The sequence below is a fragment of the Canis aureus genome, chromosome 12 (genome assembly GCF_053574225.1).
Source record: "Canis aureus isolate CA01 chromosome 12, VMU_Caureus_v.1.0, whole genome shotgun sequence".
Taxonomy (NCBI): Eukaryota; Metazoa; Chordata; class Mammalia; order Carnivora; family Canidae; genus Canis; species Canis aureus.
This window is the reverse complement of record NC_135622.1, coordinates 56,791,870-56,810,103: the sequence shown is the minus strand read 5'-3', so window position 1 is coordinate 56,810,103 and position 18,234 is coordinate 56,791,870. Positions and strand designations below refer to the sequence as shown.

Sequence of the window (18,234 nt, the reverse complement as noted above, 5' to 3'; positions counted from 1 at the left end):
GAGTGGCTCAGTGGTTGAGCATCTGCCTTTGGTTTAGGGCGTGATCCCGGGGTCCTGGGCTCGAGTCCCACATCGGGCTCCCTCTGAGGAGCCTGCTTTTCTCTCTGCCTGTGTCTCTGCCTCTCTGTGTGTGTCTCTCATGAATAAATAAATTTAAAAAATCTTAAAAAAAAAAAGTTAGGACAATACTTCCATCGCCTTGGAAATTCATTTATATGCACCCCCTCCTCTAGCAGGGCTGGGTACACAGGCCACAGGGGTGTATGTTCACATCAGCGGGGCACGGGTCTCCTGGGCACTTCCAATGCACGAGCATTTTGCGGGGTGCCTGCATCATGGAGATGAGTGAGGGCAGGGACCCCACTCTCTGGGAGCTGAGAGTCTGTGGGGAAGGACAAGAAGCTCATGCGCAGGGAGCAGTGGGATTTCTGTGGCCAGTCCCTGGCTCTCCTGGCCAGTTCCATGTTTGCCATGACTCCTACAATGTGACTGCCCTTAAAAAAAAAAGTTTCCTAAAGTCATAACATGCCTGGCCCTGTTCTGGAATGGTGCTTTGTGCATATGTGACAGATTTGGGTGTGTTTGTGTTTCTAGTCATGTCTTTACACCCATTCTTCCCTTGGGGATAAAGAAAAACGTACAGTTTGTACGAGGCACTTCACAGGATGTTTTGTATTCTGAAAGAAGCCGAACAGGTAGTGGCAGGGGGTCTGCATGGGCCTCGGGGGCACTGGGGTCCTGCCTGCTGGGCTTCTGGGCTGTTCACTAAAGAACTGTGGGCTGATCGTTGGGTCTCTCCAGGCCTCAGTGTCCCTCTCTGTAAAATGGTCTATGTCTTAATCTGCGGGACCTCCCACAGAAGTATTTTTGGGGTCCTTCATGCGCCATTCTTATCCACCAATTACGTACTTACTGAGCCCTCGTGCGTGTGCAGACGCCCGCACTCTGGTGGGTGGAAAGAGACACGAACCTGAATTTGAAGTCACGCGTCCAGGCATGGAGCTTGAGGCCATGACCTTGAGAAAGTCCTCTGATCTCGTCTTTTCCCCTCTTAGCAGACACCGGGGGTTGGGGGGGTGGATGACTTGGTGCGTGTCTAGAGGGGCTGGATAGTTACTCAGTGGCTGAGACTTGTGGGCCGCTTCCTTCTGCCTGACTCCCCCCTCTTCTTTATCACTTCCAGGTGGTAGCCGTGCAGACAATGAGGATGAGGAAGAAGAGGGAGAAGGGGCACTGGAGCCCACCTGTCCCCCGAATCCCTACCAGATGCACCCTCCACCCGAAGGCTGCTGTACCACAGACGGTGAGGCTGGTGGCCGGGCAGAGCCCCCACTGCCCGGAGTCTGCAGCCCTGTGCCCCTGGGTCCCCCGCCCTGCACCGTGGGCTGTCAGGCCCCGAGCCCCTCCGCACTCTTTGGACAGCCTCAGCTGGACACATGCATTTGGATCCAACAGTTCAGTTTTCTCCAATGGTTGCTTAGAAGCTAGAATCGATTTCCTAATCCGGGTCTGTTTGCACCGTGTGCATCACTCAGACTGATTAGTAAGAATAATGTTCCTCTGCTCTGTTCTCTACGGTTGGAAAAGGCACATGCTCTTCTCTCAGGAACCCTGTAGAATCAGTGACGTGACTCCTGCTGTACCGTTGAGGTTCCGAGGCACAGAGATGCCTGCTGGGGGTGGGGTGGGGTGGGGGGGTGGTGCCTTCGTGTGGCGAGAAGAGCTCGTGCTCTGTCCTTGGGGACACTTGCAGTAAACCCCCCAGCTCTGCCTCTCAGGAGCCGGACAGCCTCTCCGAGGGGCGTACGTTCCTCCGTCCTGTTGCCACACCAGTTGAGTGGTGTCACTAGTCAGTCAGCTAATTCATTAGTTACGGGCCCCCCCTGCTAGAGATAAGAGGTACAAGAGCTCTCAGTTTCATGGAGCTATTCAGGTAAGCAGCCACTTTGCACATGACGTGGAAAGTGCTAACAGGATGGGGGAGTGGCGAGCCAAGGGTGCCTGGGAGCACAAGAAAGGTTCCTCACACAGACAGAGACTTTAGGGAAGGCTTCCTGGAGGAGGTGGCCCTTTATCTGGGTTTTGGAGGGTTAGCAGAAGTCTGTGAGACGGTTGGGGGAGACTGGGACATTCTAGATAGAGGAACTGCATGTGCGGTGGCTCAGAAGGTCAGGATATGGCCCGTTGGGGAGCTACTAGCAGTTTATTTAGGTAGGGGTCTGAGGTGTGGTTGGGCTGGGCTTGGCGCAGGGATCAGTGGGGTGTAGAGATGCCATGTGCCCTCTGTGTGGGCCTGGACTTGACGTTGTGCCGAAAGGCGGAGTGGAGGCAGGTAGCCCCCACTGAGGCTGCTGTTACAGGGAGAGGGAAACCAAGGCTGTGGCTCTTTGGGAGGTAGGACTTCCAGTGTCCAAATGTTAAAAGGTCACCTAATGAAAGAAGGCAACAGTGAACTCTCCAGTGGTCGTGACAGTGGTTTTCAAAGAATTTCCAGGTCAGTGCAGTAAACACACTGACCGTCCACGGCCCATTTACCTCCAGCTCATCAGGGGGTGAGCCCTGGCCTTGTAGGTAGAAGGCCTGCTGGGTGCTTGGCTTCAGCCTCAGGGACTTTGCTTAACTTCCCTAAGATGATAAAGGGGGGGCCCCCAAGCTGCAGGTTGGACCAGGCTCCATCCTGGCCTACCTCTCAGCAGCTCTGAGCAAATCATGGGACCTCTCTGAGTGCCCATTTCCATCTCCCCAGACTGGGGGCTGAGTCACTTCCCCAGAGGTGATCCAGTGAGAGCTTTGCAGAGCTTATCCTGGTCCAGGGCCTGGCATACTCACCCCTCAGGGCCCCCGGTCATGTGGTAGACTCTGGACACAAGGTGCTGTAGATGGTGAAGCAGGTGTACGTGGGAGGAGTCTGTTGACACCACTGTAGAGTTTTGCAGGAAAGCCTTGGGACCATCAGGGTCATGTTAACTCATTGTCTCCGTCGGTAACTAAGGATGGAACAGGCCTGGGGGATGGGGCTGAATGTGCCCTCATCCTGGAAGACTTTGGAGAGGGCCCGTCCAGATAAATCTCAACTGCTTCTCTCTTTTTTACTTCCAGATGTTTTAGGGCACTAATTTTTTGAATGGGAAATATATTTAAGAGCTCTAAAAAACAAAATGTTCAAAAGGGCACAGAGTGCAAGGCTCCTTGCTAACTTGTCTCCTTGTGTCCTGGTCACCAGTCCCAACCCCAGAGGCAGCCAGCATTGCCAGGCTCTTGCTTCCTATTCAAGATACTTGCCTATTCCTCATACATGTGAAAAGCGCAAGGTGTAAAAAATTATATAGATTACTCACAATTTCCTATGGGTTTATCTTGTGTACATTTTAATCGACAATTGCTTGTCTACAGGTTTTCCTGCTGAGTTTCATTTGGACACTAACGTGTATTATATGGTGAATAATCGTGTTTGGAATTTTAGTTTGTGGAACTAATGTCGAAGTCAGCCACATCCAGAGGTTAGGCTGTCCCTGGCAGGATCTGGAGCGTAGTCTTCCCTTTGCCCGTGGAGCCTGGTGCTGGGAAGCCCCTGGGCACACACGTGAGCCCTGTCCCTTCCTCCTAGGGTTTTGCCAGGCAGGGAAGGACCTGCGTCTTGTCTCCATCTCCAGTGAGCCCATCGACGTCCCTGCAGGCTTTCTCCTCGTGGGGGCCAAGTCCCCCAGCCTGCCGGACCATCTCCTGGTGTGTGCTGTTGACAGAAGGTTCTTGCCGGATGATAATGGGCACAACGCCCTTCTTGGTAAGTCCCTTCTCTGTGGTTCCATCTGCATGTAGGGCAGGGACAAGGGAGGCTCTTGGGGGTGGGCGATGGGCCCCTTTTGGGGCCTCTCGGTCAGCACATCCTTCTGCCCTGCTTATGTTCTTCAGTAGGCTCTTTCTATGTGGAATGGGAATGTAAATGAGATTTATTCTAAAGTGTGACTAACTTCTTATAGAGAGCCCATCATTTAAAGAATTGAAAAAAATTTTTTTTAATTTATTCATGAGAGACAGAGAGGCAGAGACACAGGCAGAGGGAGAAGCAGGTTGCATGCAGGGAGCCCGATGCAGACCTCGATCCCAGGACCCTGAGATCACACCCTGGGCCGAAGGCAGATGCTTAACTGCTGAGCCACCCAGGTGCTCCTGAGAGCTCATCGTTTAGAATTAACTTTTCTGTATATATATGTTTGTTAGACCTTTTCTAAGAGCCTACCTGTGTCAAGAATAAGATACATGGAATGCTTACATGGCTCAGTGGTTGAGTGTCTGCCTTTGGCTCAGGGTGTGGTCCTGGAGTCGTGGGATTGAGTCCCACATCAGGCTCCCTGCATGGAGCCTGCTTCTCCCTCTGCCTGTGTCTCTGCCTCTCTCTCTCTCTGTCATGAATAAATACATAAAATCTTAAAAAAAAAAAAAAAAAAAAAAAGAATAGGATCCTGACCTGTCCTCCGTGGTTTCAGAAGCTGCCTGGCATGAGGTGGAGGGAGGCCGGGGCTGAGTGTGTGTTCCTGCTTGCAGAACATTCATACCTTCTCCATAAAGTGGGGAGTGATTCCCACACGTGCCCTTGGCCCCTTCACCTGGCCTGGTGTCTCCTTTGGAGGAGGGCTGTAATGATCTGGTCCAGACATAGCAACAGGAACAGTCTTCACTGTAGAACAGACATTTCATGCCTGGTCCAGCCCCCACAGCTGACCCCACATCAGTGGGTATTTATTGAGCACATTCTGTATGTGAGGCACCATGTGGAGGACCCAAGGGGGGAGGTGGGGCGGGGGAGGTGGACAAGGATTGACCCACAGAAAACAAAGAAATGGTTCCTGCCACGAGGAGACACGGCCACGGGTAATGCTGGGAAGCAAGGCAGGTGAATGTGGGCTGGAGGGACAGCTCGGGGATAGTGACCAGGGAGAGAAAGGTTCTGGCCAGCTCTCTCTTCAGGCAGGTGGGGGCTATTGTAATTAGTTCTTGGAAACAGGAATAATCCCGGAAGATCCACTCGACCCAACGACCCAACGAGCCCATGGAGTCCTTCCTTCTCGGATTTCATTTGCTCAGGAGACCACTCGGGATAAAGGGTGCTGGGAGGACGGGGCTGGTGATTTGGTCCGCGTTTGATCTGGTGGCAGCCGGGGCTTTGGCTGGATTCCACCACTTTGTGACTGTAAAGGAATTGCGAGGGCAGTAAATCAAGGAGGTCCTGTGTCTTGAAATGTGGAGACAAGAATCTTTCAGTGCATTCACCACCAGCCCCTAACAGCTCCAGCTCCTCAGGTGGCGAGTGCAGAGGAAGTGGGGTCTTTGTTAATTGCTCGCCAAAAAGCCATCGGAGGTGGGTAACGAGGGCCGGTTGGTAATAACCGATGCTTTCTTCTTTTAAAATAACTTTATGCTCTCAGCTTGCACACTTAACACTGTTTAGGTTTCCTGCAATTAACCCTGATGGCTGCACAGGACAAGGTGGTCCTGCAGCTCTCGGGGGGCCTGGGCCCAGTGCTTTTTAGTGATCTATAAAATGGAAACTGTGAACTATCTTGGGGGAAGCAATGACTTTAGCTTCTAATTTATAATGCCCCCCCCCCCCCCAATTTATAATGAAGGGAATCTTGCTTTAGTGACTTTGAATCATCTGAGGGATTTTGTCGGAGAAGCTGAAAGATTGAAATCTAGGTGCCTGTTTCCAGTGTTTGATGGTAATTCATCCACATTGGCTGACAGCTAAGATGGAAGAAAACATCTGGCCAGAATGTTCTTTTCTTTTTTTTTCCTTTGGAGGTAAATGAGTCCTGTGTTCATCCAGCAGGCAAAGAATTAAGCATTTAGGGAATGTATACCCTGTATTGCAGGTGGACTTGCATTTCACCCCGGGGCCCCAGAGTCAAGTCCAACCTGGTCCTTCCCTGGGAGCTTGCCACCTGGTGGGAAAGCCCAGGCGAACAAGGATGCAGCTCGGAGAGCTGCAGGAGGAAAGCTTATGGTACATCTCTGTGCAGCACCCTGTTGCTGAGGGTTCAGCATGCTGAGGCGCTATAGAAGGGTGTACTGAGCCCCGGTGCCAGGGAGGGTGTCTCAGGGGGTGCGCTGTTTGAGCTGGGCTCTGAAAAACTAGGGCGGCATTTTGCCAGTGAGAGAATGACAGTGGCAGCTAAACACTGACCATGGCCACCTTACGGAGCACTTACCGTGTGCCAGACACTGTACTCAGAATAAAATAAGCCGTGTGGGCTTATTTGAGGTGGGTGTGTTATTATCTGGCATTTATATAGGAAGAAACAAAGTCACAGAGATGTTAAGTGACTTGCAGGGTCAGTCGGCTAGTAAATGGCAGGTCCTGAATTTGAACCCAGGTGCTCTGGCCCTGGTGCTCATACTCCAGAGGATGGGGTGCTCTCAGGCATGGACACGAAGGAGCAGGGTGCGTTGTAGGCGCAGAGTGGAGACTGGGAGTGGGGGCTGCTTGGGCCCCACTTGGGAAAGGCTACAGTACCTTTTTTTTTTTTTTTAAGATTTTATTTATTAGAGAAAGTGAGTGCAGGAGCTGGGGTGGGGTGTGGGGGTGAGGAGCAGAGGGAGAGAGACAAGCAGACTCTGTGCTGAGTGTGGAGCCCAACACAGGACTCGATCCCACCACCCTGAGATCATGACCTGAGACGAGATCAAGAGACACTTAACGGACTGAGCCACCCAGGTGCCCCAGGAAGTCATTTTCAAGCTGTGGAAGTAGAGAGACGACTGTAATAGTATAACCTACCTGTCTTGTGTCTTCAACAATTACTAATACACAGTCGTGTTTCACTCCAACTCCTTCTCCTTGATCTTCCTAAGTATTAAGAAGCAAATCCCAGACGTGTCATTTCATCTGTAAACATGTCCGTGTGAATCTCTAAAAAGTAAGGGCTTGTTAGAAGCCCTGTACTATCATCAGATCTAAAAAAAATGGAACAATCATCCCATGATATCAGATATCCAGTGTGTTCAAATTTTGTCTTACAGTTTTTTTTTTTAATTTATTTACAGTTTGTTTGAATCAAGATCCAAACAAAAGTCTCCCAAAGTGTTTGGTTGACCCGTCACATTCTCTCTTTTTACATAGGCCTCCTCTTTCCTAGTTTCCCCTTCACAGATTCTATGTTCGGAAAGGTTGAACTAAGGTGATTGCTGTGTTTTTTAACTTGCATTTTAGAACAATCTCCTGGAAGCCACATGAACGTCTGATTTCTTTCCCCTTCATCCAGAGGGAGAGCTCTTGGCAGGGGAGCTTGGCAGGGGAGCTAGAATCCTTGCTGCAGGATTCTAGACAATCCCGGGGTCCTGTGGGTTATGTTTCAAGCCTGCTAACACACCATCAGTGTTTGTCCCATCTTTCCATGCCCGTTACCCACATCCGAATCTTGACACGGCTCTTAAGGCTTTCCCTGCCTCTTGGGTGGTGGACCTCTGGGTCCGTGTGCCCTCGCTCACTGCCCGGGGTGCGCTCCTGTCTGGGTCCCTCTTCCCACACACACGCAGGAGAACTGCGAAGGGAGGTGTGCCTCAGAGGACCGCCTTCAGAGACAGGAGTAGAAAGTAGATCCTTCCACACTCGAGGTGGAATTTGGCCAAAATATCAAGGCTGGGGGCCACGGACGTGTTTTTTTCCTCATTCGTCATTAGGTAATATTTACCTCCACAAACAGGATTGTGGCAGGAATAACAGAAACCAAACACAAAGCGGAAGAGGAGGAAATTCCCCACCACCCCAAAATGAACGTCTGTTTCGTTTTGCCTCTTTTCCTTCTCCATCCACCATCCACGTGGGGCTTTGACATGATTTTCATGGCTTGGCCTCACAGCATGGATGTAATGCTAGACGCTGGGTTTTCTCCCTTAATTTGCTGCAGCGAGTCAAAGATGATGCTATTTTTGTCCTGAGTCGCCGTTCATTTCCAGGGAGCGGGAAGGTGTGGCCCTTGTCTGCCTGCGGTGGCCCCGGCCTTAGCCTGGAGCCCTGCTCACCATCCGATGCTCAACCGCTGAGCCACCCAGGCCTCCTGAGACTTGTCCTCGTTCCTAAGGCCTTTTAAGGAATATTAAATTTGCTTAGGATAAAACAGATCAGAAAACCCAGTAAGTTTCTGTAATGTGGATGTCCCATTTCACTGGTGGAGATGTGTTGAACCTCCACTAACGTGTTATTTTGAACGTCGGCCAGAGGCCTTTGGCGTACCCCGTTTAAAAAAGCAGAGCTTACCCACCCAGCCACATGGCCCAGCGGGGCCCAGGCAGGCTGACCTTTATAAACTTGCTGCCAGAGAACATGATAGACTAGATTAGTCTCAGCCTCAGGGTCTCCCCTACCAGAGGACCTTGACCATAGAAACCAGACACACGAGTGGGCGAGGCAAGGTCTGAAGGAAGGCTTTCTTGAGAGAGTGGGTGTAAACACGAGCAGCCGTCAGGCAGAGAAAGCAAACCAGCACGTGTCCCCTCTGTGAACCAGCAGTTCTGAGTGTAGTTTGATCGGACTTTCTAGTTTGTAAAAGGTCTTTTCATGCAGAGTCTCTGGATTATAACCGTTCATAGGAGGTAGTTTTGTCCCGGGGCAGCCTTTCTGGAGCCTCTCACGACTGGTGGAGCCTCTGTCCGTGCCCAGAAAGGCCCATTCAGGCCTCAGCAGCAGGATGGCAACACTCCTGCAGATATCTCCGCTCCACGGGCTGCCAGGCCCCCAGAATTCCCTCACCGCCAATCTGTGCACCCCGGAGCCCTCCTCGTTTCCCCGGAGGTGGGGGTGATGGTGCCTGGGGCTGAGGGGGGCAGGGTGGGGTGGAGGAGCGTCTCCATGACTAAGTCTTCTTGCTCCTTCTTCCGTCTGAACCCGGGTCATCCTGACCCCTGGCCCAGCACAGGTGCTAGGGACCTTGGCCCTGTGGAATCTTCTGGTTGGTGGTACAGCGTGAGAATAGTTAGAATTTGCACGACCTCTGTATTATTTGAAGAGCATGTTGAAGGTAAGTTGGAGGCATTCATGGTTTGTTTCCTTCCCCTCCAGGTTTTTCTGGCAATTGTGTTGGCTGTGGAAAGAAAGGCTTCTGTTACTTTACAGAATTCTCTAATCACATAAATCTTAAGTTGACCACTCAGCCCAAGAAGCAGAAACACTTGAAGTATTACCTGGTCCGGAATGCACAAGGGGCTCTCACCAAAGGACCGCTCATTTGCTGGAAAGGCTCAGGTGAGCAGTTCGGTGTGGAGCGGGGTTGGGTGGGGAAGGGGGTAGGTGAATGGGGCGGGTCCTCCCAGCGGCCCAGGTGGCTGCTAGCATGACTTTGAGGAGAGTGTGCTCTACAGTCTCCGCAGGCACGATGGCAGGCAAAAGGTCAGGCCCGTGAAATCAGAACGCTGCTGTGCATTATGGGTGTGTCTAGTGCCATGGGACATTTAAAAGCTGACAGAGGGCCACACCGTGCTGTGCTTTCTTGTGCCAAGTGTTTGGGGTGGAGGTCCTCAGCAGGGGGTGATTTTGTCCCCCATGAGACACTTGGGAACTCTTGGAGACCCTTATGGCCCCCGTGACTGAAGGGTGCTCCTGTCACATCTCAGGTAGAGGCCAGGGGTGCTGCTGGACATCTGGCGGTGCACAGGACACCTCCCCTCTCACAAAGAATTATCCAGCCTAAAATATCAGTGGTGCCAAGGTTGAGAAACTCTGACATAGCGAAATAATGGCTTGAATAATGCCCGTTCTCTCTCTGCCCCGAACCCTGTGAATAGAGAGGCCAGCCTCACATCCTGTCCTTGAAGAAGTTACTGGGCTTCACTCCTCTTTCCTCTCTCCCCATATCATGCCTAAGTCAACTATGGAAGGAAGAGGGCAGTGGGTGATGGATTTTCAGAGGCTCAGCCTTAGGAGGTCCCCGAGATGCCCCCACTCAACCAGCTGTGGAGGGACGTGTCCTAGGAGGGGTCTCAGCGAGAACTGCTTGTCCTCACTTGCCTGCGTTGCCTCACTTCTTGTCACCTGGCCTCCCACTGGCCAGCTTCTGTCAATAGGTGGAAGGGGCTTCAGGAGGGCCTGGCTCTGGCATCCTCCCCCACCTGTCTCCTTTTCTTACATCACTCGATAAGTATTTCTTGAGCTCCTACTCTGTGCCAGTCATTTCCTGGGAGGCAGTGGTTCTTCCACTGTGGGACCAGATAAGAATCTTTTATCACTGGCTGTGACCAAGCACCTCACGGGCTAGAGGCGCCTCTGGGAGCCCATCTTCCCAACAGAGGGCGATGTTCAGGATGGAGTGTGCGTGTGCATGTGTAGGGTGGTGTATTGGCTATTCTTCTACCTCTGAGGCTGTTCTTTCCTTGGACTTGAAGGACAATGTGATGACTTATTTCAGTTGTCTGGTTTTTTTTCTCTTCTTCCCAAATGCTCATGATGGTTCCCACTCCTGATAATCAGGCTGACCGTTAGATGGAGTCCCCTGCCCTTGGCACAGAGCACCCCCGCCTCCCCCAGCTACACCGAAGCAAGTCAGGAAGGTGCTGGCACCATTTTAGTTCCCTGGGTATCAAGCTCTCTTATAGGACGGACTCCAGTCTAGGAGAGCATTTCATAACTGGCGGGGAATTGGTTTTCATGCATACGTCTTGTGCCCCTTTAGAGTTCAGAAGCCGGCAGACCGCCGCCAGCACTGGCTCCAGCTCAGTCTTCCCGCCTGCGGAGAGCTCCGGGCCCTTGGCTACCTTCTCCGGCGAGCCCATTCCTGGAACTACCCCGAGCATCCCAATGGGAGCACAGCAGGCAGGTGAGGCGACCGAGAAGCACCAGGGGAGCTCCATTCACAGGCCTGGCAGGTCCCGGGCATGGGAGCTCGATGAGGCAGCCACACATTCTTCAAGATAACTAAGGCGTGCTTTGTACGTCATCTTCGTCTACGATGCTGTACGTTTCATCTTGAATTTGTAGCAGTTTCTGGCACAGAATGCTATGTTTTTAATTTGGAAAGATATCCTGCATTCCTGTTGGCTACAGAATGTGATCCCCTCATTGGTGGTGTGGTGCATTGGGGTCCCTTGGCGCCCCCAGTTTGCAGCTTTGAGCTTGCTCCATAATGGCATCAAGTCAGTGCTGGCGCCGAGTTCCTGGAAGGGGGCAGGTGAGACTAGCTAGGGCCACTTAGGTGTGTGCAATGTGCCACGACTCTGTGTGTGTACCTGCTTGGGACCTAACAGCACCCTGCAAGCAGCCTTGCGTTTCACCGTGGCACTGCCGGGGAAGTCGAGGCTCGGCTGCTGGCCTAGATCTCATGAGCAGTAGGAGGTGACATCAAGATTTGATAGCACATGTTTCTGGTTCGTGTGCTTGGTGTTTTGCCATTCTGAGCAGACCTTGTAAGCGTGATAGCTGTTACCATGGCAGCCGCCTCAGGAACTCTGGAGGGTTGGCTGTTCTGGTTCCTCTGGCCCAGAGGGTCTGTAGAGGGGCCTTGAGAGGGGCCTGTGCTCCAGCTCCCACCCGGCTCATCACATTGGTAATGAAGAGGCTATGACGAGGGTTGGGAACTGTGACCTGCCACAAAGGCATCGTGCCTCCCTCTCTGCATGGTGTCTGCTCCTGTCCTTATTGCACCCAGGCCACTTGGGACCCCTGCCACCAGGGCGGCTGAGGAGGCCACTGTTTTTACCGTCAGAGTACCTGGATGTGAGTTCCAGTGCGGATACCTTCTGGTTGGGCAATTTGGGGCAACTCGTTTCAGTTCTTTGAATCTCTGTTTTTTCATCTGTAAAGTTGTACAATTTTTTTTTTTTTTTTTTTTTTTTTGTGGAAGCTCCAACTTGGGGCTTGAACTCACAACCCTGAGATCAAGATCTGAGCTGAGATCAAGGGGTCAGATGCTTAGCTGACTGAGCCACCCAGGCACCCCAGAGAAAATCTTCTCTAATTTGCAGGGTGATTGTAAGAATTATGTTTGATACTAAGAGTAAATCCTTAGTGCTCGCTACCTGCCAGGCACTGCTCTATACACTCCACTTCTATTAAATCATGTCCTTCTCACGGTGGCTTGGTTATCGTCGTCTCTGTGGATGAGAAGGTTGAAGCACAGGGTGGTCAAGGAAGTTTAGTATGGTTACTCTGCTAGGGGGAGGCAGAGTGGGATTCAGACACAGGGCGGCCGGCTTCAGAGCTATGCCCTTACCCCCCTCACCGTGCCACCTCACCCACAGGAAACGTTTTGTGCTACCCCTGCTCTGGGGTGCCTTCAAGGCCATTCTGGCTCATGTGGGCACATCAGCAGTGCAGCGAGGCCCACAAGATTGGTACCCACAGTTTCCCCCAGCATCATCCTCAGGCCTGCGGAGCCCCAGCCCCGTGAGCAGCCCAGACCCGCCTGCAAGCCTGGCAGCTTTCCCGAGCATGTTTGGTACAAGCCTGAGTCTGGAGGGTGCGGGTGAAGGTGAGGGAGAAGGGAGGCGGCACAGCCTTGCCTGCACTCCTGGAATCCAGGAGCCCCACTGGCTACTCAGGTCTCCCTGGTCCTCCTTTCACCCAGGCCATGCCCCCTGGAACATGTGTGCACGTGTGTTTGTGTGGTCTCCGTGGGCAGACTCACTCATCAGCAAAAAGCTGGTTGATAAAAATGGAAGAAAAGTCATTTCCTGGGACGCCTGGGTGGCTCAGCAGTGGCTCAGGGCCTGAACCCGGATTCCCGGGATCGAGTCCCATGTTGGGCTCCCCACAGGGAGCCTGCTTCTCCTCCCTCTGCCTGTGTCTCTGCCTCTCTGTGTCTCTCATGAATAAATAAATAAAATCTTAAAAACAAAAAAGTCACTTCCTGCTAGCTGGGCTCACGGCGCGTCCTGTGAGCTGACTGTGCGCTCCCCCCTTCTCTCTGCTTCCAGGAGCAGCCTCTGAGCACCCCTCGCTAACTGCAGCCGTCGGTCCAGCGGTTCTCAATGGCAAAGATTCCCCGAAGCACCAACAGCTGGTGAAGAACGACCCTTCGGCCATGCCGCGGCCCTCGGCCCTGGGTAGCCTGGCCTGTCCAGGGGGAGGGGGGTCTCGCTTTTCTCTGGACCAGGCTGTAGCAGGGGTTGCGGGAGCCACCGTGCTGGGGCCACTGAGCCTCCTGGAGTTGCTGTGGTTTGGAGGGAGAGCCGGGACTGGCCAGCAGGTGCTTCCAGAGTCTGTGGGGCTGTGCCCGGGTCCTGGTGCTGGGTGGGCCCGCAGCTCCGGCCACCGACTCGGGGGGTGGGTGTGTGTGGGGAAGCAGTGGGAGCCCGTTGTGGTGTGGGTGGTGTGTGTCCTCTCTGCGTGGTGTCTGCTCCTGTCCTCACTGCGTCCAGGCCACCTGGGACCCCTGCCACCAGGGCGGCTGAGGAGGCCACTGTTTTTACCATCAGGATACCTGGACCTAAGTTCCATTGGGGATACCTTCTGGTTGGGCAGTTTGGGGCAACTCTCTTCAATTCTTTGAATCTCTGTTTTCTCATCTGTAAAGTTGGAGAATTTGTTGTTGTTGTTGCCGGGTACGCAGCACAAGGGCTGTCGAGTTCTGGAGAAGTAGTGGGCAGTGAGGTGTCATGGGCAGACCATGGGCTCCCACCTCAGATAAATAGGACTTCAAAACTTGGCTGTGTCTCTTATTTGTTGGGGGACCTTGGGCAAGCCTTCTGCCTAAATTGTTTCCACACCTGGAGACAAGAGTTCAGCTCTCAGGGCCGCTGAGAGGGTCCAATGAGGGACTATATGGAAATTCAGGGCACATCTGGCAGCTCCCTAGTGGGTGGCATAGTGGGGTCCCTCTCATCATCATCATCGCTGAGCTGGTCTTTTCAAGGAGGGCTCCCTGGAGGAGGTGACAGCTGAGCTACAACATGCTTGGGGAAGCATGGGCGATGAGAACAGGGCACGTGGAAGAGCGTGCAGAGGTGACTTGCGAGAGGAGTGGCCTGGGAATCTCTGAGCTCTGTGCTTGCCTGTTCATGCTTGGGAGAGCCATTTAGTGGGGGGCCATTTAGTGAGCCGGGCTTCCCTCTCTCCCCCTGCCCTCTCTCCCCCTGCCCTGAGGGCTAACCCTGCCCTGAGGCTAACCCTGCCTTTCTGGGAGTAGCTCTGATGTCTCCTCCCACAGAGGGCTCCCTCCCTCCCTGGGATGCCCCAGGCATCCCTCTTACCTCTGGGCCATAGGTGTCCTTCAGGTAGTGAAGTGGGGCCCGTGTCATCCCCATCTCGGGCCCCGGGCACCCAGCAGCCGTGGACACGGACTGAATGGAATTGCCTTAACAGCACAGCTGAAATGTCAGACGTTCTGGGCCTTCCGGCCTGCTCTGGGGGGGAGGAAATCAATTTTAAGAAGCTGTTTCTGAAACTGCAGGAGGTGTTGAATTTGGGCCTGACGGTTGTTGCTTGGTGGAGAAGTGCTGCCCCCTGCTGGGGGGGTGTTAGCAAGTGCCCGGGGTCCTTCCTTGGTGGTCCCACACAGGGGGTCCGGGTGCTGCATGTCCTGCAGTGAGTAGACTACACAGTGAAGACTTGCTCACCCCAAATGCCCAGTAGTGACCCCCTCGCCAGCCCCAGGAGGGGCTCCACGTCTCCCCCACCGCGAGAAGTGGTCCACATGGGTAGCACAAGGACGACTCCCTGTGATGTCACTTTGGGAGCATTGAAGAGCTGAGTCCACGAGGGGCGGCTGGAGCTTGTGTCCCAAAGGGGGAAAATATCTGTAGACCTTCCCTCCTTAGTGTCGAGGCCCAGCCCCTCTGGGGTAGTTCAGTGTGGTTTTTGGAGGCGCTGGCATCTTCGTGTCCATGGGAGCACCTCGTTGGCCCCCGAGGACAGGTGTTTGGGCTGTAGAAGATGTGGTGGAGATGGAACAGCCTTGATTGTAGCTGCTCCCGCCTTCCTGGGGGGGGGGGGGAGAGTCGAAGGAACCCACCTGCTTGGGAGCTTTGTGTAAACAAAGTACTTTGTGTTTGAACTTTTTATTCACTTTTGCTTGGTCTAAGGAAGAGGTGAGAATAATTACAGTACCTGTAAGAGACTCTAAAGCAATAACCCTCAAACTGCAGAGTGCTTAGGTTTAGCCAGGGTGCCCGTGAAGAATGGTCTTTTTTTCTCATTGTTTCAGAGATCTGGTTTCTGTAGGTCAAGGCAGGGCTCAGGAGTGGACAGTTTTAGCAAGCCTCTGCTGCTTCCATCTAGCTCCTTCTCAGACCAGATTTACAGAAACATTGCTCTCAACTGTGACTTTTTTTTTTTTTTAAGATTTTATTTATTCATGAGAGACACAGAGAGAGCGAGGCAGAGACACAGGCAAAGGGAGAAGCAGGCTCCATGCAAGGAGCCCAACATGGGACTCGATCCGGGGTCCCCAGGATCACGCTCTGGGCTAAAGGCAGGCGCACTAAACCGCTGAGCCACCCGAGCTGCCCTCAACTGTGACTTTCAATGCCGGTTGTGACTTAGGGTCATTAGGGAGCTCAGGACCCTCATGATGCCTGGGTTCCCCAGATGCTTTTGGTTTATATGGGATGGGGTTACGTTCAGGCACAACGTGTTAAAGGTTTCCCAGGTGAGTTTCACACGTAGCCATAGCTGAACAGGTAGCTCTAAACCTTGGGGCAATTTTGTGTCGGATTGCTCAAAAAGATACGGTAACCAATTCTTGGTATTTTGCATCACCCAGGACCCTAGCATGAGTCAACCCACATGCTGGTATCTAGCGTGGGCAGAGATGACTCAGGAACAGCAGCGAGTACCAGCTTCTGTTCCTCTGGGTTTCTCTGGCCTGAAGCTAGCGGTCAAGGCCAGGGTGGGAGCGGAGCACAGGTGGAGCGGTACTGCCCCCCAGTGGTGAAGCTGCGGTGGTGGGTTCAGTGTGGCTGAGGCTTGTCTGCAAGAAAGGCACACGCTCTCCTTCCCTGGAGCGTTTAGAGGAGGAGGGGGAGGAGGATGTGACCTTGGGGGCCGCCGGTCAGTGGGCCCAGACTCTGTGCTTTATGTACATGCTGTTTAGCCTTTATCAGACCACCTTTCACAGTAGAGTTTATGATCCCATTTTAAAGACTAGGATATCAAGGCTCAGAGATAAGACACGGCACTTGGGTGGTTTGGAATGAAATGTTTACCGAAGGGGACAGGGTATTTCCTCATGCCCGGATGCTTCGTTAACAGCTAATGACCGTTGTCAAGCTCTGATATCTAAAAATAGCAAGTGTTCTCCAAATCAGGGGAATGTTCTGGAGCATTGTCCTTGGTGACAGCCTAATCCATACTCTGTTGTCTAGGTATCTTATCAAACTCCGGGCCCCCCAAAAAACGCCACAAAGGGTGGTCTCCAGAGTCTCCATCAACTACAGATGGTGGCTACTCCCAGGGTGGTGGGAACAGAGCTAAGCATGGTAAGTGACAGCAGCCTTGCCAAAAATCCAAGACTTGGGTACTGGTGGTGGTGCTGCTTGTGGGGTATGGGTGTGTGCGTGCCCATATGTGTGTGTGTGCATTGTGTGAATTGGTGAGGATGTTCTGGGGGGCAGACTTGGGTATAAATGAAGGGTCTCTCATATGTTGGAGCTGCACAACAGAGGCCAAGGGTCTTGTATGGCAGTGAGGTAGCTCCTTGACCCTAAAGGAATGTAAAAGGGGCTTGCCTGTCACATGGCAGAGAGATTGAAGAGGAGATTGTGTTGTTCGGTAGGAAAGGCTGGATCAAGCGACTGTGAAGGTGCTTTGACCTCAGGAATATGTGATTGCAAGCCTTGGGTGCTCCCGTAGTGGGGGTAAGGGTGAGGTTGTAGCAGATGTGCAGGCCGGCCTGATGTCAGGTCTGCCGGTGAGGGAAGCCCTGTTCCGTGTGTCTTCTAATGCTCTTGGCATGTTCCTAGAGAGCGCAGGCATGTCCTGCATGCCCCAGGTTGGCTTGGTGGGACCAGCTCCAGTCACCTTTCCTGTTGTGGCCTCCGGAGAGCCAGTGTCTGTTCCTGACAACTTGCTGAAAATCTGCAAGGCAAAGCCGGTGATATTTAAAGGCAAGTATAGCAATGAGACAAGTGGTGGTGGTTGGGGAGCCTAAAGGAGTCTGCAAGGAACAGACCACAGGCTGATGCCAGGGCTGTCCTCCTGAGAAAACTCTAAGACCTCTTCCAGGGCAGTGAAAGAACTGAGCAGACCAGTCACTGATCAGATGCCAAGAGTTCTAGAGCTTTGTCACAGTTTTCCACAACGAGCCCAGGTAAAATGATTCTGTTCCATTGTTCATGGATTCATTTGTTCAACCTCACTGAGCTGCTGCCCCAGTAACAGATCCAGTACAAAGCACCAGGGACTGGAAATGGATCCATCAGCCCCTTGCTGTTGTCACCCTGGGCCATGAGTATATTTTGACTATGAAATCTGACTTTGGGCAAACAAGGCCACGGTCACCATGTGGAAGCATAAAAGAAAACTAGATTTGATGTCTGTTCTGTGACAGTAGGCTAACGTATGCTGCGTGGAGGTAGATGTTTGGCTCAACTAAAGAAATCCCTCTCTAGTGAAAGAGGAAATTTGAAATGTGAAGCTTTGGCATAATTTTTTTGATGATAATATTTACTGGTACCATGTGCTGGCCTGAGATACACGCACGCCCACATATACGTGCACATTCAGATTCTTCTTAAGTTAATACTCTATTTGGTATCGTGTTTGTAGGAATAGAGGAGAGAAGGCAGTAGGAAAGTGGGAGAGATATCTTACCCCTTAATTAAGAAATAAGAGAGGCATTCCTTTCTTTTTCCTAAAAAAACAAAACTGGACAGGGTATTTAGGAAGAAGGGTGCAAATCTGGGTTTTGGATTGGGCATGAGGCAGGGCCAATATCCCGTTGGGTCCTATTTGCTGATTAGGGTGGAGGTCAGCGTGCAACAGCATTCCATGTGTTCTTCATGTGGATGTTATGTGTCTGGTGGGCCCTGAGAACACAGTGGTGAGGACACAGAGCACGGTGGTACGGGCGGGACTGCACCTGCACCTCCCCTGAGCCAGGGCCCCCAGAGAAGTCGGGGTGAGGGTCCAGCAGACCTGCATCTAATGGCTACTGACCTCAGATGTGGATCATCCTCCTTGTTTCTCAAGTTCACTGCACTTTCTGGCAGAGGTGCTCTGAGCCATGTGTCCCTGGCTCTCTCCTCCTGCCTCTACCCACCACAGGCCCAAACCCTACCTGTGCTTTCAGACCCAGTCTGTGCCTTCTC

At 52.6% G+C, this 18,234-nt stretch overlaps 1 protein-coding gene across 8 annotated transcripts in view; it reads left to right on the top strand.

Annotated features, from left to right (window-relative positions):
• GREB1 (growth regulating estrogen receptor binding 1) overlaps positions 1-18,234 on the top strand; it is a 135,543-nt gene that overhangs the window by 64,756 nt on the left and 52,553 nt on the right. For 7 of the 8 annotated variants that reach the window (XR_013349755.1, XM_077844099.1, XM_077844100.1 and 4 more), the window contains exons 3-9: positions 1,184-1,303; positions 3,608-3,784; positions 9,059-9,241; positions 10,665-10,808; positions 12,904-13,032; positions 16,291-16,404; positions 16,888-17,031. Coding sequence is in view for 7 of the 8 variants with exons in the window: in XM_077844099.1 (XP_077700225.1) it covers positions 1,184-1,303; positions 3,608-3,784; positions 9,059-9,241; positions 10,665-10,808; positions 12,904-13,032; positions 16,291-16,404; positions 16,888-17,031 (1,011 nt within the window). In the remaining variant the exon portion in view is untranslated. The remainder of the gene's footprint in view (positions 1-1,183; positions 1,304-3,607; positions 3,785-9,058; positions 9,242-10,664; positions 10,809-12,903; positions 13,033-16,290; positions 16,405-16,887; positions 17,032-18,234) is intronic. The other variant, XM_077844102.1, reaches the window with a different exon arrangement.